Genomic DNA, 25802 nt, shown 5'->3' with positions numbered 1-25802 from the left:
TTTAAAGGTGGGTCTGAGTGATACAGCATAGGTATATGCTGTACATGTATCTGAGTATGTAATTTGTTCTGAGGACACATATTAAGTCTGCTCTTTTATGTTTCATTTATGTAAAAAAACTTTTTTTAATGTTTATTTCTGAGACGGAGAGAGACAGAGCATGAACAGGGGAGGGGCAGAGAGAGGGAGACACAGAATCCGAAGCAGGCTCCAGGCTCTGAGCTGTCAGCACAGAGCCCGACACGGGGCCCAAACTCACGGACCGTGAGATCATGACCTGAGCCGAAGCTGGACGCTCAACCGACTGAGCCACGCAGGCGCCCCTGCTCTTTTACGTTTTAACTAACAACTTCGGGGACTCTATTTTGCTTAGTATTGAGCACTACAAACTGATTTGTCGCCACTTACAATTTTATATTCATTTCGTATTTGAAAAAGAAGTATACACACTCATCTTCTGGTCCTTGAATCACACTGAACAATAACTCCTTACGGATTATATGTCTTATAATAAGACATATTACCTCTTGCTACCTGAGGAAATGGGTAAAATCCCACTCTTAAAGCAGGTTTGGTCCAGGCTGGATGTACAGTGATTGGAAGAGGAGACAGATAAAAGACACCCACAAGAAATGCTACATGGCCCCACGGTAGCTGTTTTGTTTGTTTGTTTTGTTTTGTTTTTTTCTGACCCTGTTTGCAAACCAGAGACAAGTTAGTTCTGGAGAGGTTTCTGAGGACCCAGAATAGAGCTCTGTCATGGGTGCTAAAGGTAACTTTACTGATCTTTGTCTACCTGAGGACTGTTTCAGGTATCATAAAAGAAACCAAAGATCGGTTTCAGGGTTTAGGGTAGAGCAAAATTTATTTTATAAGGCAGTAAATAGTCAATTTACTATTCTGATCAAGGGGCCAAGGTTTGCCGGGGGTAAACGGGATCAGTCATTGTGTACCAGGTTCTTCTGGTTTCCAGGAAAACCGCTCACAAACAACACAAACTCAAGATGACTCGTTTGGGAAGGTGAAAGTCATACTAACTCACCTATCAGTAAACTATATATTATAACTTTTACTGAGCTGTGTCCTACACGTGATAAAATATTTTTTAAAATACAAAATTCAATGACATGTGTTGTCAACAGATTTCCGTTCTCTTAGTCTCTCTGGCCCCTCTAGTGGTTCAGCCCATCCCGTGAATGTTAAAGAACTTTGAAAGCCCCAACTTCAAATGAAAGAAGGAAGCAGAGACCAAGGTTTCCCCCCTTGGATGGGACGGACATCACGCTAGTAGGAGACTGCCCGTCTCACTCTGCTTTTCCTGCCTTCACTTAACTCATAGTCCTGTACTCTTGTCATCCCCAGATTGTGGTGATGCTGACTCTCCAGAATCTGCGCCCCACCCCCCCACCCCTGCCCTCGTAGGAATGAGTTTGCCACAGGACAAACATGGAGTTATATTCCCTTTACATGTCACTTCTGAGCCCTAGGACACTTTAAAAGGAGCCTTTGGGTCTAGACTGTAAAGATTGGGGTTAACTTTAGCCTTAGGACTCCCAGAAAATATTGTTAAAGTGTGGCCTCTTTAGAATGGTTGAAACATGGGGTAAGGGTAGGAGTTGAGTTCCATCTAGAGAACAATAACGAAGTTTTGGGGCCCTGGGCAGCTCAGTCAGTTAAGCAACCAACTCTTGATTTTGGCTTAGGTCAGGATCATAGGGTCATGGGGTCAAGGACCGAGTTGGGCTCTGCACTCAGCATGGAGCCTGCTTGGATTCTATCACTTTCTCTCTCTCTCTCTCTCTGCCCCTCTTTCCCCCCCCAAAAAAAAATTGAAAAAACTGTGATTATTTAGGAATCCAATATTTAAGTAATAGGATTTATTTTTAATATAATTTTATTGGTATAAGATTAGGGATTTCTAAACGAGCTGATATTATCAGTGGACAGAGAACCAGTTCTGAACTCGGGTTCAGCTGCTCCCCACTCGAAATCAACACTCGAGAAACAAGTGATGGTGGGAAGCAAAGGATGCTTTATTCAAGGAAGCCGGCGACCTGGGAAGATCGTAGAGTAACTTCTCAAAGACCATCTCCCCATCCAGGTGAAGCTGGAGCGTTTTAAAGGAGAAGGCATGGGAGAAGGGAGGGGGGCCGTGTGCAGGAGAAGCAGGCGTCCAGGCAGTTAGTTATGTGTCAACATGACCCTGCACAGACGTGCTGGCCTCCGTGGCACCCGTTTTCGAATGTAGTCCGGTCTTATCATCTGGGAAAGTTTGGTTCTTTACTCCCTAAGGCCAGAGGCACATACACTTGAAGCGACTTAACTCTTACAACCGGTTGGAGTGCTGTTACAATATCTAATTAATCAAGACCTCTATGATTTCAAAAGACAGTATAGATTATATCAGTCTCATATTGCTCGGGGATCATTGCTGTGTATAAATAATTGAAACTGTTACAGAGGCCATGAAGTAGATTAAAGCGAGTTCCCTAGAGTTAGATACATGATGTGGGGAGTTTCTTAGCGTGAACCCGGACCAGTGATGGTCACCTTGTTACCAATGCACGATAAATATAGAAACCTGGATTAAGCGTTAGAAACTTTTATAGCACTTGGGCAGAAGACTCTTTTATGTGTTAAATCTAATAATAAAAAAATCCGGGCTTGAATTTTGCATCCTTTGCTTTTTATTTCATTTTTCTCATGACTCATTGCTCTCGTATTTTTCAGGAGTACCCATCCGGGATGGCTGGGAAAAACAAAAGGGGTTGTTTATCACAGAGTTTGAGAAGCATTGAAGTAGGAGTTTATAGTACACCACTGATAATGTCCTATGAAGTTCTTAGGTTCTCAGGTTCATAGATGTTCCAAATTTTGAAAACTGGCAACTCATCCATGATTGTATAAAAAATTTTTAAGGAAATCAATGTTCATTTTTCCAAAGAGGATTTTTTTTTTTTAGAGGAACAGCAGGTCTGGGACCAGAAGCTTGTCTGTAAAGTGGCACAGTGCCTGGATCTACACATCCCAAAAGGAGTAGAAAACGAAGTAGATGACAGTACCCAAACTTTAACTCCTAGACCCAAATCTTTTCTCTAAAACAAGGAGTTCTGGTGCAAACATCCTGAGGCCTTCCTGCAATAGAGGCCAGGCGGGGGCACCAGGGTACAGATCCCGTGCGTGCCACTCATCCCGCGCCCCAGTGCTCTGCAGGGGGAAAGCCCGACCCAGCAAAGGGCAGGTGCAGCAGCAGCCGCCGGGTGGGTCCCGCGGGACACCTGAGCTACGGAGGGACGACGAGCGTCCGGATTGGCTCGGGTGCGGCTCCGCCCCTCGGCCTACCTCACCCCACCCGGGGCCCTGCGCCTAGAGCGCACCGCCGGCAGCGATTGGAGAAGAGCCGATGACGCGAGGGGAGCACCGTCGGGTCCTGATTGGACAGCAGCGGCGTGGGCGTGGCCGAGGAGGGCTTCAGGTTTCCACCGCTCGCGAGGCAGTGGCGGGTGCCGGCTCCGCGGCAGGGCGGCGGGGTGGGAGACCATGCGGAAAGCGGTGTTGGTCACCGGGGCGAGCAGGTGAGGCGTCCTCGGCGGTCGCGGCGGCGGCAGCGGCGGGTCAGGGGTCTCAGGGAGCAGGAAGTACGGGGCGGGCAACCGCTGGCGACCGCCCCCGGGAGCGCGCGTCCCCGGCCTTGCGCGGTGGGACCTCGCGCGAGCACCTGCCCCGCTGTTCCCGGGTCCCCGGCGCGCGACGTCCCGGCGTCCGGCCGCGCAGGGGGCTCGGTAGCCGGTGCCGGAATTGAACGTGACGGCGGAAAAGCAGCCTGGGGGCGTCGCGGGGGTCCTGTTGGTGTCCGGGACAGGGGCGCTCTTACAGTCTTACAGGAGTGCTGTTACAATATCTAATTAATCAAGACCTCTATGATTTCAAAAGACAGTATAGATTATATCAGTCTCATATTGCTCGGATATGTGTCGACACCCGTGAGCAGGAGGACGGGGTGGGGGTGGGGTGTGTCATTCCATCCAGCACAGAGCTGGACGCCTGCACACACTGTTACAAAGCTAACCGTCTTCTGCAAAGTCCCGGGAGGCGCGCACAGCACCGTCACCGCCCGTTTCTAGTTATTCCAGGGTGGCCCGCGTGGACTCCGCCCCCTCTGCTTTCTCTTTGCACTAATGTGAAGAATGTGTGGAGGCGACACCCCCCCAGCCCCAGCCACTCTCCTGCCCGTTGCAGTGGGGAGGGATGAAGGCGGGGGGTATGTCCAATGTCATCTAAAATCCGTCCACTCGGGGCTACCTAGCCGCATCCCTATTAGCTAAGCCAGCGTGGCAGGTGTCTGTGAGTGGCCTGGTTTAGCGTGTCCTCTCCCCAGTGCCCTGAACAACGGATTCGGGGCTTCCCAAGCTGTCCTTGAAGTGACCCAGAGTGGATTTTGTATGTTTGCTTCTTTTGCATACGTTGTGATGGATGCAATTGGATAATTATCGTAAAGACCTGCTATTCTCAAGTGAGGAGGAACAAGTGTAAATACACCTGATGCTCTGTTGGCAAAGCCCAGGCTCCGGCCGCCCCCAGCCAGGCTGGTCTGAGTACTGTTCCCACCTACTGTGCAGTTTCAAATGCCTTTTCTAAGGAGTTTATCTGTCCTTGACTCGTCCTCTTTCCTGGTGCCCATCTTGTATTTCCTCTTCCTACCTTCCACTTAATCACGTTGAGTTTTTTCTCTCCTAGTGGTTATTCGATCTCGTAGTAGTTGAGAGGAACCTGCCTCCTGCCGCGGTAGTGAAAGATCCATCCAGTCCTTATCGGGAGCTGCTCTTGCCCCTGATAGTGGCCACCATACCAACGGGGCGTGGAGCCCTTGCCCTTGAGTGACCTAGACAGCAAAGTCAAACATGCACACGGGAAACAGCTCATATGATGCTCTTTTCAGCTCTTGCTGGCGATGCTCTGAATCACGTTCATGAGTGTCGTGACAAGTACAGAAGGAACCCTGCCCGCAGGTTAATCGCTGCATTGAAAGACAGCTCTCATTTGCAGTGCAGTTATTTGTGGGTGACAGCGTTTGCAGAATGAGAGAAACAAACGGGACAGCATCCTGAGAGAGGGACTGACTGTTCAGTTGGGGTAGGGGGTTCCTTTCTTTTCATAGTTTTTGAGTCTTTTCTCCCCGCCCGGGCCCCTCATCGGAGCTCACGTTGACAAGGTCGGCTCTCTGAACCGGGGGGAAAGGCCTCTGTGGCACCGCCTGAATTAACGCATGTTCCGTGTCCGAACTGACCCCCAGCGGCGTTGGCCTCGCCCTCTGCAAGCGGCTGCTGGAGGAGGACCACGAGCTGCACCTGTGTCTGGCCTGCAGGAACAGGAGCAAAGCGGAAGCGGTCCGCGAGGCTCTGCTGGCCTCTCACCCCCTCGCCGAGGTCAGCATCGTGCAGGTGGATGTCAGCGACCTGCAGTCGGTGTTCCGGGCTTCCGGGGAGCTCAAGCAAAGGTACGCCTCTTGCTGATGGGTTTTCTCTCACCTGATTGTGTCACACAGCGGCGAACAGAATATGAAAGGGTAGGGAAACCTACAAAGAAAAAGGCGCGGCGCAAGCCGTAGTCGTGCTGGGGAGATCCGTATGGAGCGACTCATCGCACCTTCGTTCTCAGTCGTAATCGTGATTATCTCACGGGGATGAATTTATGAGGACGCCTTGATGCGTGGTCAGTTGCGTGGGCAGCAAGGTGATTCCTTTCTGAATGCAGTTTTTGTATCTCTCCTCTGTGTCACACCTGCATGAAGTAGGTTGGACAGGTGTTGACATTTACCAGGTGAAGAGCCTGAGACGCAGAGATAAGAGGAATGTGGCTGAGAAGGTGGTTGGACTTCCTGTCGGTTGGGTTGGTCTTAGAGCCCACGTCTACATCCTATTTCTTCGGAGATTTTTTCCCCCACAGGTCCATAAAGATTTGTTCACATCGACACAGTAATTGGCGTATAACAGGTATCTGAGAAATATTTCGTGTATGAAGGAATAGGGTCCTTGGACGTATAACTCCCTAGAAAGTGTGCACAAAATCGCATACAGGTGCACAGTGCATTTGTTTTCTGGGGAAAGAAGGCATGCTTTTTTTTTGTTGTTTGTTTTTTTTTGTAAATTTTAAATTCTAGGAAGAATTTATGATCCAAAAAGGTCAGGAGCCCTGCACTGGTCCGTACTGAGCCCCAGAGATATGTGGAATACTTAATTTTCAAACATTTTTGTCCTTGAGGTCCTTTTTTTTTTTTTAAGTTTTTTTTTTAAACATTTATTCATTTTCGAGGGACAAAGAGAGACAGAGCAGTAGCGGGGGAGGGGCACACAGAATCCAGGCTCTGAGCTGTCAGCACAGAGCCCGACGCAGGGCTCAAACCCACGAACTGTGAGATCATGACCTGAGCCAAAGCCAGACGCTCAATGGGCCGAGGCACCCAGGCGCCCCTGTCCTCGAGGTCCTTAAGCCACTTTGTTTCCGTGGACAGTAAAATGACGTCCAGTAAAAACGAGGAAGGCCTTCTTGGTAAAGGCATCTACTGAAGAATGCAACTTAGTGTTTTGCGTGTGGGAATTGCTGGCCGTTTGCCTGTCCCTGTTCCAAGGACACAAGGGACAGGGTGAAGGTGGAAGCCGGCCTTCTTCACCCGGCTCTTCTGGGTGCAGCCTCCCCCTGTTGGGAAATCTCACTTCTCACTAGTCCTGAGCTCCTGGAATTTTCTGCCACATCATCCTTCTAAAAAACTAAGAATATCTACATTTCCTATACCCTGCTCTTCCATAACTTTGACTTTCCAAGTCTGTGAAACCGCACAATAAAGGTATTTAAAAACCCTCGCGTCAGGACAGACGTTTCGAGCTCAAATCAGGTTTCAGGCATCGTTTATCCCCAAACCTTCTCAGCCAGCGGGTCTTTTCTGTTTTGTAGAGATTTCGTGGTGTTTCCTCACTTAGCAGAGAAGAGCCTTTGTCCTCAGTTAAGAGTAGCCCGTGCTAGTACAGTTGACTTTCGAGATTTTAAGTTGTAACGTTCATAGTATTGACTTTTCTCAGTTGCCTTCAAAGTTTCAAGATGTTTAGTTATCACAAGCTTAGTGACTTAGCATTTAGTGTGAGTTGTAGTGGTTTCGCAGGGATTTGAGGCCGCAGGGCAGTAAGGTGGAAGGGAGCACGAAGGTAATCTGTGTCTGCCGTCAGCATTTTGTGCAGCTTTGATGTATTTATTTCATCAGCAGAACAGCTCTTGCTGAGCTGGGTGGTGTCTCCCAAAGTTAGGAAATGATAATTTTAGTAAGAGTCACAAATTTGGGGATGTGTGCTCGTGTCCAGACATATCCATTACTATGTCAAGAATCTCCTGGGCGCCCGGGTGGCTCAGTCGGTTGAGTGTCTGACTTCAGCTCAGGTCATGATCTCACGGTTCATGAGTTCGAGCCCCACACTGGGCTCTGCGCTGACAGTGTAGAGCCCACTTGGGATCCTGTCTCTGCCCCGACCCTGCTCATATCTGTCTCTCTCTCAAAATAAATAAATAACCTTAAAAAAAAAAGGATCTCCTGCACTTAATGGCCCCAAATGGTTGTCCACGATGGTAGACCTGAGGTAAATTCGAGCCAAAGAGAGCTTGGGAAGGTCCCTTCCGTTGGCTAATTCAGCACCATTCCTGACACCTGGGTTTTCTGGCCGCACGACTCTCTTCTGTAAGCTACGTGCAGAGGAAAACCAGTAAGAAATTGTAGTTCCATTTTATCCAGACTAGAGCACTGAATGTTCCGTCACTTAATCTTTGAGAGTGGTAAGTATGCCATTTTACTGAAGCCAGACCTGAATCTGGCATTCTGGTGCAATTTCCACCCTTTGCTAAACATTTCCTTTCCATTCCTAGCAAGATGTGTTCATGTTCTTAGATGGAAGTTTGCAAATTAGGTAACGGAACATCCAACAATAGATGGGCCCACATGACTGGTGCTTGTGTGGATGGCCCAGTAGTATCCACATCAGCATGTTTAAAAATAATTTTTTATAACTTTTTTATTTTTGAGAGAGAGAGAGACAGACAGACAGAGGGTGAACAGGGGAGGGCCAGAGAGAGAGAGGGAGACACAGAACCCGAAGCAGGCTCCGGGCTGTCCGCACAGAGCCCGACGCGGGGCTTGAACTCACGAACCGTGAGGTCCTGACCTGAGCCGAAGTCAGATGCTCAACCGACTGAGCCACCCAGGCACCCCTTCCACGTCAGTATTTTAAACAGTAAATTTAGTAATTAGAGTCATTTGGCTGTTCATTACTTGTAGACTGATCAAGAAATGTTTGTGTGGGATCTGAATTGGTGAGCGTGGATGTATTTTAAGGTCCCAGCTTTAGTAGCTACGGCCCGTGTTGTCTTGGGCTGCACACAAGAGGGCACGGAGACCGTGTAATGCGCAGAAGTCTAGGGGATATTCTGAATATTCATGATGTCTGTGAGTGTCACGAGGGCAGGCTTGCCCCTAGCTCGAGGAGTACACTACATTAAGTCTTACATGGGGTTTCAATATGAAAGTGCTCCCTCTAGTCCACATTTCACTGTTCTCTCCATGACGGGTTCCATGACATGTGCCTTCCCCCCATTCAGCTTCCGTAATCTCCTTGTATTCTTATGAGCCCCCCTCATCTTGTGATACAGAGGAGCCAGCCACGAACAGTGACAGGTTTCCACATGCATCTTTTGCTTTAGTAGACATCTTGGCATTCAGGTTCCAGCATTAATGGATCAGATTGGGCGATTATCAATATGATATAAATTTTACCTATCAACAGGGAAGATTTGACTCTTTTTTAAAAAAAATTTTTTTTAATGTTTATTTTTGAGACAGAGAGAGACAGAGCATGAACGGGGGAGGGGCAGAGAGAGACACAGAATCCGAAGCAGGCTCCAGGCTCCGAGCTGTCAGCACAGAGCCCGACACGGGGCTCGAACTCATGGACCGTGAGATCATGACCTGAGCTGAAGTCGGCCGCTTAACCGACTGAGCCACCCAGGCGCCCCCGTGACTCTTTAAAAAAAAAAAAGGCAAAATGTTTCTAAGACCAGAAGGAGAGTTGGTTTAGTAGACCGAGGGTGGCCGTGTGCAGATCCTAATTGGGAGGACAGAGGTGGGAGGAGTGTTGATCTGAGATGTAACTTCAAAACCCAGCCTAGCTCCCCAAATTCTGTTTGCAGCCACCGTCAAAAAAAAAAAAAAAAAAAAAAAAAGAATACTCAGATATTTCTTGTGGCTAAAGAGAAACCGTTGAGAAAGAAGTGGGTGTAATGTGTGATGTGTTGTACCTTGCCTTCAACTGGCTGTGGCCGCTTTTTTTGGTTCAGAAAGTGTTTTCTGTCCCTCGTAGGCTTTCTTTATTCCAGTTGCTCTCGGGATAATGAACCGTCTTATCGTGGTGTTTTCCTTGCAGGTTTCAGAGATTAGACTATGTCTATCTGAACGCTGGGATCATGCCCAACCCACAGCTGAATATCAAAGCGCTTTTCTCTGGCCTCTTTTCAAGGTAATGTTCAATTTCTAGATGAACCGAGTGGAAGGAACCCGTTCCTTTTTTTGCCTCGTTTTGCCCTCAGCAGGTTAAGTTAGGGGGCTGAGGGGCGGTGGACAAGAGTCGAGACAGGAAGTGTTGCAGCCGCATCATGAAAGAAAAGCATCCGTCTTTTGTGGGAGAGGCTGGAAGTCCTGGATCTCAGGGTGTTCTAGGTCTCCAGGACATTCCAAACGGCTGGATGTTTCAGAAGGTGCATTTCTAGTCTGCCTGAGTGTGATTAGCAGCAAGAACATTTCAGAATCAGGCAGCGTTGTCTGCAAGACTCCAGTATCCATGAGACCTGCTTTGGAAGTATCTCCCAGCTCTGTGGCAGGTGCTTTGCCCAGTGAGCTGGGGAGCGCGCCCAGCTAAAGGTGTCCCTGGGAGATTCTCCATACGGAGTAGCACAGTGGCTCCAGAAGTGTTTGACCGTGACCTGTAGTAAGAAATATACCTTATTTTGTGACCTCGTGTACTTATAAATAGATATTCATACTCTTTTTGCATGCTCCTTACTACGTTGCTACTTTTATTTTACTTCTCTTCCATCACACACACACGCTGGTCTTGACCTAATAAGTTGATCTCGTGGCAAATCACCGTGTTAATATGTTGGGTGCTTCAGGAATTCCCCGTAGAAAACTAACCTGTGTAACTTTCGCAGTTAAACATCAGTTTGTGCTGGGGTGAGACATTTTCCCCTTGGCATGGCTGTTCTTTCCCCACAGAGGTTCACCTGCACCCCAATGCGGGAAAAGGTGAAGAGACTTTTAGCAGCAGGTTTTTTGTGTCAGGTTCCTGTTGGTGGTAGGAGTTAGAGGTATGTAAATATGTCTCTGAATTGGGAGAAAGGAAGCATTTTTGCGTCTTATTATGCACTCACAGTGACACAGTCTGAGAAATCGACATTTTTATTCTTTTTAAAAAAACGTTTAGGGCGCCTGGCTGGCTCAGTCGGTTAAACATCCGACTTTGGCTCAGGTCACCATCTCACGGTTTGTGAGATCAAGCCCCGCGTCGGGCTCTGTGCTGACAGCTCAGAGCCTGGAGCCTGTTCGGATTCTGTGTCTCCCTCTCTCTCTGCCCCTCCCCAGCTTGTGCTCTGTCTCTCTTGCTCTCAAAAATAAATAAAACATTAAAAAAAAGCCTTAAAAAAATGTTTACTTATTTTGTGAGAGACAGAGTGGGGGAGGGGCAGAGAGAGAGAAGGAGAGAGAGCATCCCAAGCAGGCCCTGCACGCTGTCAGCACAGAGCCCGACACGGGGCTCGAACTCACAAACCATGAGATCATGACTGGGGCCGAGATCGAGTCGGCTGCTTAACCAGCGGAGCCACCCGGGCACCCCACGTGTTTTTATTCCTGATGTTATAGGATCAAGGAAAATGTAGTTTTGGGGCAGGGGAGGGGCAGCAGGGAGCGTTTTTCAGAATCTTCAGTTAAAGAAGCTTTTAAAAGTCATACAATTGTCTTCTCCTGTTTCAGAAAAGTGATTCATATGTTCTCCACAGCTGAAGGATTGCTGACCCAGGAAGATCAAATCACTGCCGACGGGCTCCAGGAGGTGTTTGAGACCAACGTCTTTGGCCACTTCATCCTGGTAAAAAGACTTGAGGCTCATTCGGCTCACATTAGTGTTGCAACCTTGAAGGCTCACATGGCTACAGCCCAGGGCTCTTTGTTCAGCTCACAAATTCCTGGCTAGCATTAAGTCGTTGAGTACTTAAATAGGATGATCGCTGTACTCTCTGAAAACATTGCTTCCCTAAAGCAGTGTATCGATACATTAATTTTTTCTTTTGACATTGGCTCTAGAGAGTGGAGGGAGAGGTGCGAAAGAGGCACACGGCGTGTGTGTGTGTGTGTGTGCGCGCGCGTGCGCGTGCGTGCATGCACGCATGCGCAGAACTGTGAGAAAGTATACCAGTCCTGTTCTGAATGTTCTTTGACACTGGGCTTGGCATCAGATAGGATGGGGGTGGTGGGCAAGCCGTTGTTAAATGGGAATTCATACCCGATCTTTTATTGATTGGGTTTCTTGGGTGTGATTGCGGATTCTTGGGTGTCTATACTGCATTACAGTTCCAGGCACGCGCGTGGAGTTAAGCAGGAGATGTGCAGTTTGCCTGGCTTGTTCAGGGCTCTTGCCTCAGGCTTGACCCCATGGGACAGCTTTACTGTCTGCGTGAAGTAATGCCAGACCACGTTGCTGGTTGCCTGTAATTCCTTGGTGTTGGAGGGACTCCTTCTGATGCTGGTTGGCCAGCGCAGAACCTGTATTTCTGACACCTTTTTATTCGCCGCCACCTGTCTCCACCTTAAGCCTAATTTCCCTTAAAATTGGACCTCTTTCAGCACCAGCCTGTATTTGCAATAAATGAAGGTGTAGCCAAACTCTGGAACAGTATGGACCCGTTCAAAGACATGTGATAAATATTTTGCACTTCTGTGGGACAGCTTCTAGCATTTTATCATAAAGAAGGACTAGCGAGGCATAATGTGTATAGTGTGGTCTCGTGTATGTAAACACACAGGAGAAGATGTATCCTCACAGAGTGTAGATAAATGTGTATAATATTTCTAGAATGATACAGAGGAAGCTGGGAGCACTGGTCACCTTGATGAACTCGGGTACCAGGGTATCAGCAAGGAGGGGGACTTTCATGTTTCAGTCCATAACCTTTAGTGCTGTTTATTTAATGCCATGTGGTGTTACTTTTTCAATGGCAAAAGTTCGTTAGAACGCAAAGTCGGAACGGGATTGAATTCTTGTCTGGTCTTTGTTTTTATACCTTTCCACAGATCAGTTATCTAGTGTTTCCTGTATCTTTTTATGATACTCGTTCTTTGCCCTCTTCTTGAATTATTAAATTAATCGATAACGATAGAAGATAATTATTGCTATTACGACTCTGTGAGTTTTTTGATGAATCTAGTGTTTAAAAATTAGGTTGTTCCGAAGATCAAGCATTGGGGTCATCTGGGTGAGGAGAGTGGTGGCCGTGGGCAGAGTTATAGCATAGGTGTCCTGCTGACACGACCCAGCCTGTGGATCCTTTGACAGGTGGGCAAGGCAGCTGGAGTTTGGGAATTGATTTGTCTAATAAAATAATCAGGAGGCTTAGAATGCTTCCCACTCTCTTCAAATAGGTTTAAGAATCTTACCACTTTCTATGGAACACAAACTTGCATTCTAGGTTCCAGGTGTCCGTGCATTTTGTAAACGGATCCATCCCAAGTGTGATCCATATGCAACATGACCAAACTTTTAGGATCGTTACAGAGCATAGAGGTAATTTCTGTGAAGTTCCAAGCACAGAGTGGTACCAGTTAAACTTGATTTAATCTCGTGTTTTTGAGTTCTCTTGCTTGCATTTGATTTATTCATCACAAATGTGGATGGAGTGCATCTGGAACCTTTCCTAGGTTTTTCTTTAGTAAGTTTTTTGTTTGTTTTCCAATAGTTTGATTTACAGAATTACTGCAGATATAGTACAGAGAGTTCCTGGACCCCCAGTTTTCTGTCTCATTTAACACCTTTCCTTGATGTAGTACATCTGTTGCAATCTGAGAACCAACCTTGTTATTAGCGGGAGTCCAAACTTCATTCAGATTTCTTCAATCTTCTACGATCCCATCTTGGATACCACAGTACATTTAGTAGCTGTCCCCTTAGGTTCCCCTTGGTTGTGACAGTTGTTCAGACTGCCCTTGGTTTTGATGACCTTGACAGTTTTGAGGATCACTGCTGAGGTATTTTGTAGGCAGGCCTCAGTTGGGATTTGTCTGAAGTTTTTCTCGTGGTTAGACTTGAGTCATGTGTGGGAGGAGGACCACAGAGGTTAAGTACCATTCTCGTCACATAATATCAAGGGTGTGAACTGTCAACGTGGCTTATCAGCATTGATGTTCTCTTCAATCCCCTGGCTCAAGGTAGTGTCGGTCAGGTTTCTCATTGTCAAGTTCCTGTCTGGTTTTTCTCTCCTTTTCCATATTGTACTCTTTGGAAGAGAGTTAGTGTGTGTAGCTCACACTTAAGAGGTTGTGTTTGACCCCCTGAAGGGTCGATTAGCTACCTAAATTATCTGGAAGCTTTCTGCAAGAAAGATTTGTCTGTTCCCCGTTTAATTCTTTTTTTTTTTTAATTTTTTTTTTTAAACATTTATTTAGTTTTGAGAGAGAGTGAGTAGGGTCGGGGCAGAGAGAGAGAGAGGGAGACACAGAATTTGAAGCAGGCTTCAGGCTCTGAGCTGTCAGCACAGAGCCTGATGCGAGGCTTGAACTCATGAATCATGAGATCATGACCTGAGCTGAAGTTGGATGCTTCACCAACTGAGCCATCCGGGCGCCCCCCCGCCCCATTTAATTCTTTATTCAATCATTTCTTGGTCGATTTGATCTCAAAAAAGCTAAAAAAAAAATCATTTACTATATTCACGTGGGCTTGCGGATACTCATTTCCTACTTTGAGTTGTAAATACCGTATTTTGTGCAAAAAAAATGATTTGCTCAAGTTGTGTCCCTTTGGGCCATTGGGGGTGCTCTCTGTTGGATCCTGCATGTCTTTGACGTAGCCTCATTGTCATGGTTTCCCGTTTATGTTTTGAGCATGCCTGTTCTGGCACTACACGATGCTGTGGGCTCATCGGGTACATTTTCTGCCCCAGACCTAGAATCCGCCTTTTCTCTAAGGAGATCTGGTTCCTCTTGCTGGACACTGGTATTAGAAACCAAGATTCGAGGGCTCGTTGCTATTGATGCATCAGTAGCTTCTAGGCTGACGGAGCAGGGAGAGAATCCGTGCATAGTAACCCATGTATATGTTAGTGTATATTATAGTGATGTTATAGTATATGCTATAAATATTTTTATATGTAACCATCTGTGTCTTTATGAAGCTAAACATCAGTTCATCTGACGTCTCGAACTCATTTCCACATGGATCATTCTGGCCTCCTCTCTCGCGTGTCTGTAAGAGCCGGCCCGGCAACGACCTACCTGTTCAGTCGCAGCACACATTTATAGTAGTTTCCCGGTTGTTACCCTGTACGCCTCCGGTAGATTTCGATCCATTTTTTGTTCCTTTTTTGTTCTTTTTTAAATCTCCTTCAGATTCAGGAACTGGCACCTCTCCTCTGTCACAGTGACAGTCCTTCCCAGCTCATCTGGACATCGTCTCGCAATGCGAGGAAATCGAATTTCTGCCTCGAGGACATCCAGCACAGCAGAGGCCAGGAGCCCTACAGCTCCTCCAAGTACGCGGTTGACCTGCTCAGCGTGGCTGTGAACAAGAACTTCAACTCGCGGGTGAGTCCTGTCTCCGTGACGCAGGAATGGCAGGGTGGCGATTTCTGAACTACAGTTGATTTTCTGGTCGCCTTGGCTTTCTGTTAGAAGATGCGGTACTGTTTCTTGAGCAGGATTGCCGTGAAGACAAGGGAAGACATGAATAGGAGTGACAGGTGGTGCGTGTCAAAGTTTTAGGGCAGAGATAATTAGCTCCTGGCCTTGGGCACACGGGCATTCGTTCGCCGTCCCATAGCTCCTCAGCAGCTCTGGCTTCCGCAGCAGAACGGGACCCACGAATGATGCGAGTACCTACTATGAAGCACCTGCTGCGTCTCAGGTGCTGTATCTTTACCTGTGTGTGTCATTCAATGCCTTTCCTGTCCCAGGGACAGTGCGGACAGTAGGTCTGAGTATCCCCATCTTCAGATGAGGGTTAGGTGATTGCCCCCAGCCGTCACGCACCACTCGTTACTGATGGTAGAGCTCAGAGTTGAGCCCAGGGCCGTGTGACTGTAGGGTGGAATTTTCCCACTAAACCATGCTGTGTCCCAGTGTCTGCCATATCAGGTGCTACAGGACAGCCAGGGGTGACAAAGCCTTCTGCACAGTGGGCTTGGGTGACGCTCCAGAGCTCTGTCTTTATGAGGACGCTGGGTTTAGGGGGTGTGTCTTTGCAGAAGGCAACCCTTGTCAGTCTCGCTGGCTCCTTGTGGCCTCTGTGGTCTGGAACTCACTGCTGCTCTGAATGTCTCTCTTGTTCGGGTCTAAAGTCTTAACTGAAAATCTCCAGTCTTTCCCATGGCATTTTCCTTTGTTTGCTTTGACTCTGCTGTTTGAGTGTGGGACTGTGGGGAAATTTAATTCCACTAATATTTACAAAAGACCTACCGCGTGTAGGGCACTGGGCCAGGCTTAGGGTTGCAGAGAAAGGAGAGAGAAAAAGATAACCAAGGAGCTGTCTGCCCTTGCCGGACCTTCTCTCATGATACGTCAGAAATAGTCTAAGACTTTTTTTTTTTTAATTTATTTATTTCTGAGAGAGAGCACACGCAGGAGAGAGGCAGAGAGAGGGAGACAGGATCCGAAGCAGGCTCCGCACCGTCAGCGCAGAGCCTGATGCAGGGCTCGAACTCGTGAACTCTGAGATCGTGACCTGCGCCGAAATCGAGAGTCAGCCAGTTAACCGACTGAGCCACCCAGGCGCCCCCATAGTCTGGGCCTTCTGTGATAGTCTAGACCTGGTTTATTCTGGAATGGACACCTTGTCAGGTGGAGCTCTCTCTTCTGTGGTCCGGGTCCTAGAACCGTGCCTCTCAGTGAAGAGTCGAAGCTGAGAACATTCCCCTAGAACTGGATTGGAATCCTTGGACAAATTATCTCAACTCCCCGTGCCTCAGTTTCCTCATCTGAAAAACAGTGCCTGCTTCACAGATTCGTTAGGAGGGTTGAAGAGGGGCCGGGTGTGATGCAGTCGCAGCCGTGGTCTCGGAATGCACTTGTGCGTGCGCGCGTCTGCACGTGTGTGCACACGAGGGTGTGCCTGCCCACACGCACCTGTCGGGTTTGCAGGTGTGTGCAGATGTGAATGTGATCGTGTAGGTGGTGTGTGCACGTGTGGAGGTGCCCCGGGTGTACAGAAGGCGTGTGGTCTATGTGTGTGCGCCTGTGCTGGTACGTGTTTGTGTGGCCATCATCGTCAGGATTATTATTGTTATTATTATTTCTTGAGTTCGTGTGTTGGTCTAGTTGTTGGCCCCCTTCTGAGGTTCCTTGAGATGTTTAAAAAGTTGTCACAACTGCTTGTTTCTGGCAGCTCCCTTTTGGGGACAAGGTCAGAGTGGATTAGCTGCTCTTTTCGTAAAAGGCTCTGGGATTTTGCGTATGTTTTAATTGTCCAGTAAGCTTTGGGATTTCATCTTTTACACGAAAGGGAGTTTTGGCTGATGCTGCTGCCTTCTAACGTCTGTATGATTGGTTTTCCTTTTTTTTTATATATACGTTTATTTATTTTTGAGAGACAGAGAGAGACAGAGCATAAGTGGGGGAGGGGCAGAGAGAGGGGAGACCCAGAATCGGAAGCAGGCTCCATGCTCCGAGCCGTCAGCACAGAGCCCGACGCGTGGCTCGAACCCACGGACCGCGAGATCGTGACCTGAGCCGAAGTCGGACGCTTGACCGACGGAGCCACCCAGGCGCCCCGGAAGAACTCCATCCTCTTAAAGGCTTGTAGCACTGGAAATGCTGGCGGGTCTGTGCAGGCTACCTGGTAGAGTTTAATCGTTCATTGATGACCCGTCACACGCGTCTGCGAACCACTCAGGTCCTCACAGCTGATTCCCTGTGATGTGTGGGGGGACCGTGTTCTTGGACGAGGCTGCCTCCTTGTTTGTTTCTTTTGTTGCTCAACGTTAGAACATCACGTGTCTCAGGGACCTTGGGTTTCAGTTCACAGGTTTCTTCGCTTAGGACTGAGTAGGCCCTGACTTCCTAGCTAGTTGCCAGAATAAGAAATCCTCCTCAGCTGTCTGCGGGGGGGGGAGCTGTGTTGCTTTCCTGGGAAGAATTTGGGGTCGCTGATGAGTCCAGACTCTTAACTGTTTTCAGGGGACCTTTGGTGGACCACAGGATCCCTGGGCATTGGATTGTCTGTGTCAGGCGCCATCAGACCTCTGCCCCTCTGAATAAAGAAAGCAAAACTCTAGCTTCTGTTACCCAGGGCGCTTTCTGTCCACTGACCAGTTGGTGGTACACTGATGTGTCCTATTTCCTTTTAAAAGAAAACATAAAATTACAAGCGAGAAAAGTAGGAGTTAAAATGGTCAGCGGCTACGTGAGGTAAAATGTAGTAAAAATTGACCTGAATAAACCAGCAAGACGAATCCCAGTGCTCCGGGGATTAGTAAAGGCCGCACAGGGCCCTTCCTGGTAGCTGGGCTCTCTTCTTAGGGCAGATCTTTCTAAAATGACAGGTGCCGGGCTAGGGAGCTGATGGAGGGCTGGCTGTGCGAGGGGTGTCTTTGTGGCGCCACACGCAACCCTCCATTCCCCTCTCACGGCACGAGCTCCCCCCTCGAGCTAGAGGTGTGCTTCTTCTGTGCCTGCGGGGGGCAGACCCAGGCTTTTAGGTTTGGCTGTCTGTGACGTGTAGATCCGAAACTTCTTGAAGGCAGACACCGTACTGGAAATGTCTTCTTCATCTTCAGGACTTACCACGATCAGTAAACTGGCCTTCGATTACGCCAACACGTCGCAGACTCGGGTAACCAGATCCTGCTTTTCTCTTCCAGCCTCTAGTGTGGCTGTTCTTTGTACTGGGAGTTTCTTGAGAGCAGAGAAGTGCCTCCGTAGCGAGCTCTCCGCACGTGATTCTTACGCCGAAATGGCTTGCCCACCTTCGAGGGCAGCTCAGAGCACAAACCGTCCGCGCCCTGGCTTCCTGGCTCATTGGTGTCTCTCCTGTATTCAGGAGCATGTAGATGGGCTGCGTTGGTGTGCACGGAATTTGAGTCTTACGACTGCTCCTGTCTCTGCTCCCAGGGTCTGTATTCCAGCGTGGTGTGCCCGGGTACCATGGTGACCAATATGACGTGTGGAATTCTCCCTCCCTTTGTGTGGACACTGCTGATGCCAATCATATGGCTGGTGAGTGACAGACGCTTCTGCTCCTACTTTCTCTTCGACTTGGGACCCAAAAGGTGTGTTTAAGGGTTGGGAAATGATCTAAGCAGTTGAACCAGAAGGTGGCAGGGTTTCACTTCGTCGGAGGTTCCTTAGTAAGGAACCTCTACGTCTCCCGCAGCACCACCCATCTGAATGGCCCCTTCTGTTTAAGGGAATGAGCCCTTGATCATGCATCGTAGCTCCCAAGAGTTCTAGGATGGCATAATTTGGGGAGATCTGTGTTAGGTGACGTTAAAGTGGATTTCTCTGAGCCGTCAGTGCATTGAAAGTTCCCACAAGAAGGGAATGGCTGTGCATTGTGTGACCACGGAACCACGTTTTTGCTCATTTGTTTTTGTTTTGTGCTTTGGCCATGTGGCAGGACCGGAGTTTTCACAGCACACGTTAGAAAATGCTTGCTTACGGGAAAGGTTTCTCTCTCGCAGAGCTCCGGCGGAAAACGTCCCTCTGTGGTGGCAGGCAAGGGGAAAAGAGGAGAAGGAAATACGCCTCCGTGTTAAAAGTGGCTGGCTCAGAGTGATGGCGATTATGTGATATTTCTCTTCTAGACTTGTGATACTTCAGTGTTCAGTGATACGAAATGCAAGTTAACCTTTTTCAGTATGCGAATGAATAATGCTTCGGTGACTCTTCTAAACCACAAAATGACTGTCGTTTTCTTCTCCTCAGCTTCGCTTTTTTGCAAATGCTTTCACTCTGACACCGTACAATGGAACAGAAGCCCTGGTAGGTCGCTAGAGTTGCAGTAGCTTGTACGGTCGCTAAGCGGATATAAATGTATTTACGTACGTGTTTTAAATGTTTACTTACTTTTAAGAGAGAAGGAGTGCGAGCGGGGGAGGGGCAGAGAGAGGAGGGACAGAGGATCCGAAGCAGGTTCCGTGCTGACAGCAGAGAGCCCGACGCGGGGCTCGAACTCACGCACCGTGAGATCTCGGCCTGAGCCAGAGTCGGATGTTCAACCGACTGAGCCACTCAGGTGCCCCAGAGCGGATATAAATGGCAGCTCACTGATAGTGGAAACAATCTCAACAGAAACGATAGGCTATGTAAATCATCAGCGTCCTGTTTTGGACTAAGGCCGAGTGCAGAGTATTAGGAGTGAAGTTTAAGTTTAGTATCCACCGTAGCCCTGGATACCATGGTTGTAGGGACAGCACGTCTGTGGAAGCAAAGTCCGCCAACAGCTAGAGAGCAGAGCAGCGGAATACTACAAGGGCAGGCAGAGCAGGATGGTCGCCGGGCCCTCGGTTCCATGGAGAAGGTCATCTTGCAGGCCAAGAGTACAGGCGACACAGTCCAACTCCCGTTTCCTTATACGAAGATTCTCTTTCCTCTGTTTAAATATTAGAGAATCGGTTTGTTGCTTTGTTAGAAAACCAGTGCATTTCCTTAAATCACACGTGACAAGTGGATCCCGTGTGGCAGACATGATTAACTACGCAAGTGCTGTCTCTGAGGGTTTGTCAACCCAGGGCGCAAGGGTGCCCTCTGCTAACGGATCTGAATTGTCACACGAGATGAAGCTTATCTGTCCTCTGTCACTGTAGTGCTTGTACTTAGCAGCCTCTTAAATCTTGGCTGAGTTGAAATTGACCAAGGAAAACATGAAAGAAATTGGTTGCCACTCTTGTTTTGGTAAACGTTGCAGAAATGAATGCATTTATTATAGGGACACAAATTGATTGTAGAAGCAAGTGCTTTTAAGCCACTTCTAATGAGTCCTTAATATATTTGCCAAAGCATTAGAGACAATGTGATTACTCATTCACATCCCAGATACTGAAAATCAGGTGTGGCGGTCAAGTATATACTGAGTGTCGGTGGTGCGAGGAACACTTAGAAGACAAAACCTCCAGGTACTAAGGCGCTTAGAGTCGTATTTGGAAAAAAAGAGAATGTCGAAAATAAAAATAGGCGAGAAAATAAGACATTCTGTCATCGGGTGGTAAGTCCTCAGACTAATCACCGGGGGATCAGTGGGAGCCGGGCTGGTTGAAGCAGGCTTTGCTTCCTTGGTCTGGGCTCTGAGGGATAAGTTGGCTCTGGATAGGACAGCGTGACCCACGTCACAGTTTAAAGAAATCTGTTGTGACCCTGCTGTTTTTTCCTAAAATGTCGATGGATGAGTCACTATCCCCCTGACTGCCATTTAGTGATGGTTGTAGATGCTGGTGGATGTGGATGGATGGGGATTTGGGTATAGCGCACGTGCAGGAAGGATCTCAGGTGAGATTCACCTCCTTACGTGGGCTAAGCCGGAGTGGCCGAAAGCACAGTGGTTGAGGGTGTGGACTCCGGAGTTCTACGGATTCTCTTCAGATCCCACGTCTCCGGTTTCTGGCTGCGAACGCCGGGGCACATGTTTTCATTTGCTTTTATCATTATCTGCAAAACAGGAATTCCAGGCACGGACGAGAGGAAGCTTTACTATAAAGGGTTTTGTGTGTTTCAGCGTTAACGATTTCAAAGAAAACTGTCCTAATGAAAACAGTATAGTTCTGGCAGGTGCATGGACAGGTCAGTGGAGTAGAATAGGAAATTCAGGACAGGCCCCCAGCACACAGGCATCTAGTATATGGCAACGATGGCCTTCCAAATTAGTGGGAGAGAGGGGTTATTCTGGAAATTGTGCCAAAAAATAGAATAGGATCTTCATACCTCACACCCAAATAAAACTCTAGATAAATTCAAAGATTTACACATGACGGAGTTAAAATATATAATGACTAGAAGGAAATATGGGGGACGTTTCTAAATAGTCTAAGAGTGTGGGGGCATCCTTACTCCCAGGAACAGACTGAACATTTTGATTAAATAAAAGTAATCAAATTTTGTGTGACCCAAATCCTCACTGTAAATCTACTCCAAAGACTAACCACGATGCCCAAGAAAAGGTACCTGGCACTCATATCGCACTAACAGGTTACGTTTCTTCCTGGTTAAGGAGCTTCAACAGTCCAGAGAAACAACAACCTATTGGAACAGTGGGCAAAGGGTGTGAACAGAGAGTTCTTAAACTGTCTTAATCGCACGGAAAGGTGCTCGACCTTACTCATACTAGGAGGCAGCCCCCTTAAGGCTGTAATGAGATGGTTTCTCAACTCTGATCAGCAAAGATTAGAAAGTTTGGTACCGCACTGTCCTGTCAGGGGCATAGAGAGAGAGCGTTCTCCCATCTAGCCAGGGGGAGGGTTGACTGACGTAGCCTGGATCAAGGACTGTTGGGCAAGATCATTCAAAATACACGCACGTCCCCTTGACCCAGAAATTCCATCATTGGTATTTATCTTACAGATGTTCTCAGACTTAGATCATTCGCTACAGCGTGGTTTGTACTAGCAGAGGCTGGAGACCGCGTGTATGTCCATCCTTTGGAAATTGATTGTGTACATTACATCCTTGATTGATTGTGTCAATTTCCATCCATGAGATAGAACACTGTTTCTTTAAAAAAGAATGAAACAGCTCTCTATTTACCGAGTTGAAAATATCTCAAAGGGCCTATTGTTCAAATCAAAATGGCAAAGTATCGAATAGTGTACATTTGGCTTCCATTTGAGTAAGAGAAAAGAATATACAAGCTTTTAAGCAAATACCTTTTCTTTGGAGGAATATGTAAGATACTAGCTTGCTTCCAGAGGGGAGAGCTAGGTGGCTGGAAAATTGTGAAGGTAGGGAGACTTACTTTTTACCAGTACATCTCCTGAATGGTGTTCACGTTCAGGCCTATTAAGAACGTGAAATAACGTAACAATATATCGTGTACTTACCGTGGCATGAGCCGAGTATCAACTCTGAAAAAGCCCGTCTCTATGCTGTGAACTTCAATTTGGGATTAAGGGGAGAGATGGCTAAAACACAAGGGGTTCTTTGCTTTAAATAAGTTTTCAAAGAGGACCATTAAGCAGATTGCCCTACTTCCTTCAGGGTACAGTAGTGGTTCATGAAGACGTTACAGTTCGCTGATGATATTCAAGAGAAGGTTTAGAGTTTGTTTGGAGCTTGGTAAAGTGCTGATTATCAATCCCCACCAGCCTCACTCATGTCGGGCAGAAGAAGAAAAGAATCATGGACACCCTCTTCCTTCCTAGGTATGGCTTTTCCACCAAAAGCCCGAGTCTCTCAATCCCCTGACCAAATACCTGAGCGCCACCACTGGCTTTGGAAGCAATTACGTAATGACCCAGAAGGTAAATGTGTTTACACTGTGGCTCGGCCGCTGAACTGGCCCTCCCGGCGTCCCGGCTTCCCATCCCTCCTTTCCCGTTCTGGTCACTGGCATCTCACTGGCCTGTTTTCCTTTCCATCTGCTCCCTCCTGCCTCCTGCCTCCGGGCCTTTGCATGTCCTCTGCCTGAATGTCTGCCTCTTCTTTCAACTGACGGACAATTTCTGCTTACGCTTGAGACCTCGGCTTGTCCCTCAGCCCTGTGTGACCCGGTAGACCAGGTCCAGTGCCTCCGTCGTAGGCTCTCTTGACATCTCATACCTCTTCTGTGTAGGACTCATTCAACGCCGGACTTCTCTGGCCAACTGTAAGCTCTGTGAGCAGGAGGATTGTACCCCCTTTTCGAGCACGTTGCCTCGCATGTGATAGGTGCTCAATAGATGTGCTGCAACTTGGGTGAAACGTGAAGCGTCTGAGTGAAGTTAACTTCCCTTTGGGTGTTCAGTTCTGCTCGCGACGGTTACTGGCTTCCGTGCATTGGTATTTTCAGGAGGCGCGGGATGAACTGTGGGAAAAAAACCCAGAGTGCTGTTTTTTAGACTCCGTATAGTCTTCCGGAAAGAAGTCACACATGGAGTGACATATGAGAAAATAGAGAAATTTCTTCTGAACTTACAGAACTATTTTTGTTGTATTTTTGTCCCTGTTAGCAAGGTTTATTTCAGCCTCCCATTTCCCACTGCCTCATTTACGTGGGAGGCATCGGCATAAAATAAAATGAGATGGAGGCAGACCAGTTACCCCAGCGACGTCGCATAATCGGCGGTGGTCTTGTCTGTGTGAGGAACGTGAGGCCTGAGGGGACTGTACTCTCGCTTCCCATGGTGTCTGTTTACTAACAATGAACCTCTGAACCTCCAGCATTTTCCAAAACATGCCCTGTGGGATTCTGGTTCCTTGAGAAGATTTGCAAAAAGCAGTTTGTCAGCCAAGTTTGAGAAATGCCTCGTATTTTATTCCCCCTTTTCCGAGGCCTCCACGATGCACACTGGCCCAGGACAGGCTCTGAGAAGTTGCTGCAGTTCGTGTGTGTGTGTGTGTGTGTGTGTGTGTGTGTGTGTGTGATGTCTCATCCTGCTGTTTCTGTTTCCTGACTCTATGACTTGTTTTTCCCTTCAAATTTTATGTAACACTTCATAGTATCCTGAAGAAGAAATCCTTGGGAATTCTATTGTAAGTTAGTAAGCTTCCTTGTTTACAAATTTTTGTTTTCTTTAACATTTGTTCAGTTTTGAGAGGCAGAACATGAGCAGGGGAGGAGCAGAGAGAGAGAGGGAGACACAGAGTCCAAAGCAGGCTCCAGGCTCCGAGTTGTCAGCTTCAGTGCCCCACACGGGGCTCGAACCCACGAGCCACAAGATCATGACCTGAGCCGAAGTTGGATGCTTAACCGACTGAGCCACCCAGGCGCTCCAATAAGCTTCCTTTTAAAAAGGCCCTTAGAGGGAATGCCTTGTTTATGAACGGGGAGAAAATGTTTAATTCCATACACCAAAATATTTTACTGGCATTTCATTGAAATGCATTGAAGAAAGTGTTTTAAGTGTTGGTTAATTCAGAGAAGTCAGCTTTCTCCTCTGTTCAGAGGTGGGGTTGAAGGAGATCTCGAACACCTCTAACAGTTCCAATATGGAAAAATGCTTGACAGGGTTTGAAATGAATGTAAATGTTATTTCCAGAATGTTAAGTTTTCTTTGATTTTCAGCCTCTCAGCTCTGGGAAGAAAGAGACTTTTTTTTCCCGAAGTTTAGGCTCGGTGTTGACCTGAAAAGAGACACCACTTTATTTTATAGGGGGTGAAAGCTTGCTTTTACATACAGTGTATCACTTAAAACAGAAGAGTGTGAAATAACAGCAGGTTAAACAAGATGAAAGCTTAGATTTCTTGCGCGTAAAAGCAGTTTTGGAGAGAGGTAGTGTTGGGCCGGTATGGCACCCCCCAAACTGTCAGGTCCCCAGGGTCCTTCCGTCACCCCTCTACCATCCATAAGGTGTGACGCTCATTCTTATGGCTCAAGAGAGCAGTACAGAAGCAGGGAGAAAGGAAGGGATGCCCATGCCTGTAAAGGAGTCTCCTGGGCAGTACGACATGCTTCCACTCAGACCTCGCTGGCCAAAGCGTGAATGCATGGCACCCAGCGTCTTCAATGGAGCCTGGACATGTGGGCTTTTATCTGGAGGGCAGTGCACGCAGCTGAAACTCGGGCTCCGTATGAAAGAAGGTGGACATTGGGTAGATGGCGGTTTGAGTTCAAAAAAAATCTTTTGATCTTTCTGTTTTGTCCTTATATGACAGTCGGTTGATGTCTTCTGTTACTGGATGCACAGGGGTTAGTGGGGAGAGAAAAACCAGACCTTTCAGTCTTGCTGGGCAAGGGCAGCGTCGGTAGGTTTGGTGAGTGTTGGAGTTTGGTCTTAACACGTCCTCAGGATCTCAGAGTCGGAAACCCCAGCCCTGTCCTCCCGGCCCTGTTCTCTTGTTTCTGGTTCTCTAATGTATGTTGAAGGCCTTCCTTTTACACAGAGCCCATTTGTTTCATTTTTCCTCTCTGGTCATCGTTGTCTTCGCTTCTTTTCTAGATGGACCTAGATGAAGACACCGCTGAAAAATTTTACCAAAACTTACTGGAACTGGAAAAGCACGTTAGGGCCACCATTCAAAAAAGAAATCATCAGAGCTGACCGTTATCCCCTCAGAAACACTGTGTGCCTTCTGTGCATTCTGGACTTCCGTTGAGTTGGATGATGTGCACTTTTGGGAGACCGTGAACTAGAAGGGTCTCTTTTCCTTCCTTTCAGGATTCTAAGACTGTGTGTGTGTGTGTGTGTGTGTGTGTGTGTGTGTGTGTGTGTGTGCTTGCGCGCGCGCTCGTGTGTGTACCCATGAGAAAAAGATTGGTAAGTAAAATATCAGTTAGATAGTCTCTAGGATGGTGTCACAGCAAAATTGTGCGAGGGTCACCCAACCAAGTATGTGCTCATTGGTTCTGCCAGCTGGAGCCCAAGGCCCACGGCGTGGGATGAG

The 25802-nt window shown here is 47.7% G+C and overlaps 1 protein-coding gene across 8 annotated transcripts; it reads left to right on the top strand.

Annotated features, from left to right (window-relative positions):
* Positions 1-3443: 3443 nt before the first annotated feature.
* Positions 3444-25465, top strand: HSD17B7 (hydroxysteroid 17-beta dehydrogenase 7). Of its 8 annotated transcripts, XR_005786358.1 has the most exons (11): positions 3445-3575; positions 5294-5497; positions 9459-9551; positions 11063-11177; positions 14690-14884; positions 18404-18508; positions 19217-19273; positions 22642-22740; positions 23918-23950; positions 25074-25172; positions 25358-25463. XR_005786358.1 is itself a non-coding variant. In XM_040460994.1 (10 exons), the coding sequence occupies exons 1-10, from the start codon at positions 3541-3543 to the stop codon at positions 25457-25459; spliced, it is 1038 nt and encodes a 345-aa protein (XP_040316928.1). In that variant the 5' UTR covers positions 3445-3540; the 3' UTR covers positions 25460-25465. The 8 variants fall into 8 exon arrangements, 6 of the variants coding, with proteins under 6 accessions (XP_040316928.1, XP_040316930.1, XP_040316931.1 ...); XM_040460994.1 differs by lacking the exon at positions 25074-25172 and having other exon boundaries at positions 25358-25465; XM_040460996.1 differs by lacking the exons at positions 19217-19273; positions 25074-25172 and having other exon boundaries at positions 25358-25465.
* Positions 25466-25802: the final 337 nt, after the last annotated feature.

Source organism: Herpailurus yagouaroundi, unplaced genomic scaffold (assembly GCF_014898765.1).
Source record: "Herpailurus yagouaroundi ecotype Mexico unplaced genomic scaffold, PumYag 253, whole genome shotgun sequence".
In the NCBI taxonomy this organism is placed as follows: domain Eukaryota; kingdom Metazoa; phylum Chordata; class Mammalia; order Carnivora; family Felidae; genus Herpailurus; species Herpailurus yagouaroundi.
Note: the sequence above shows the minus strand (reverse complement) of the source record. Positions and strands in the feature narration are given on the sequence as shown.

What these genes read in the sequence shown, in the direction of transcription:
- HSD17B7 (XM_040460994.1), top strand. Translation starts at nt 3,541, where the DNA reads ATGCGGAAAGCGGTGTTGGTCACCGGGGCGAGCAG. An exon ending in TTGGTCACCGGGGCGAGCAG is followed by an intron (nt 3,576 to 5,293) that starts GTGAGGCGTCCT and finishes ACTGACCCCCAG; the next exon opens with CGGCGTTGGCCTCGCCCTCT. An exon ending in ATTACGTAATGACCCAGAAG is followed by an intron (nt 22,741 to 23,917) that starts GTAAATGTGTTT and finishes AACACTTCATAG; the next exon opens with TATCCTGAAGAAGAAATCCT.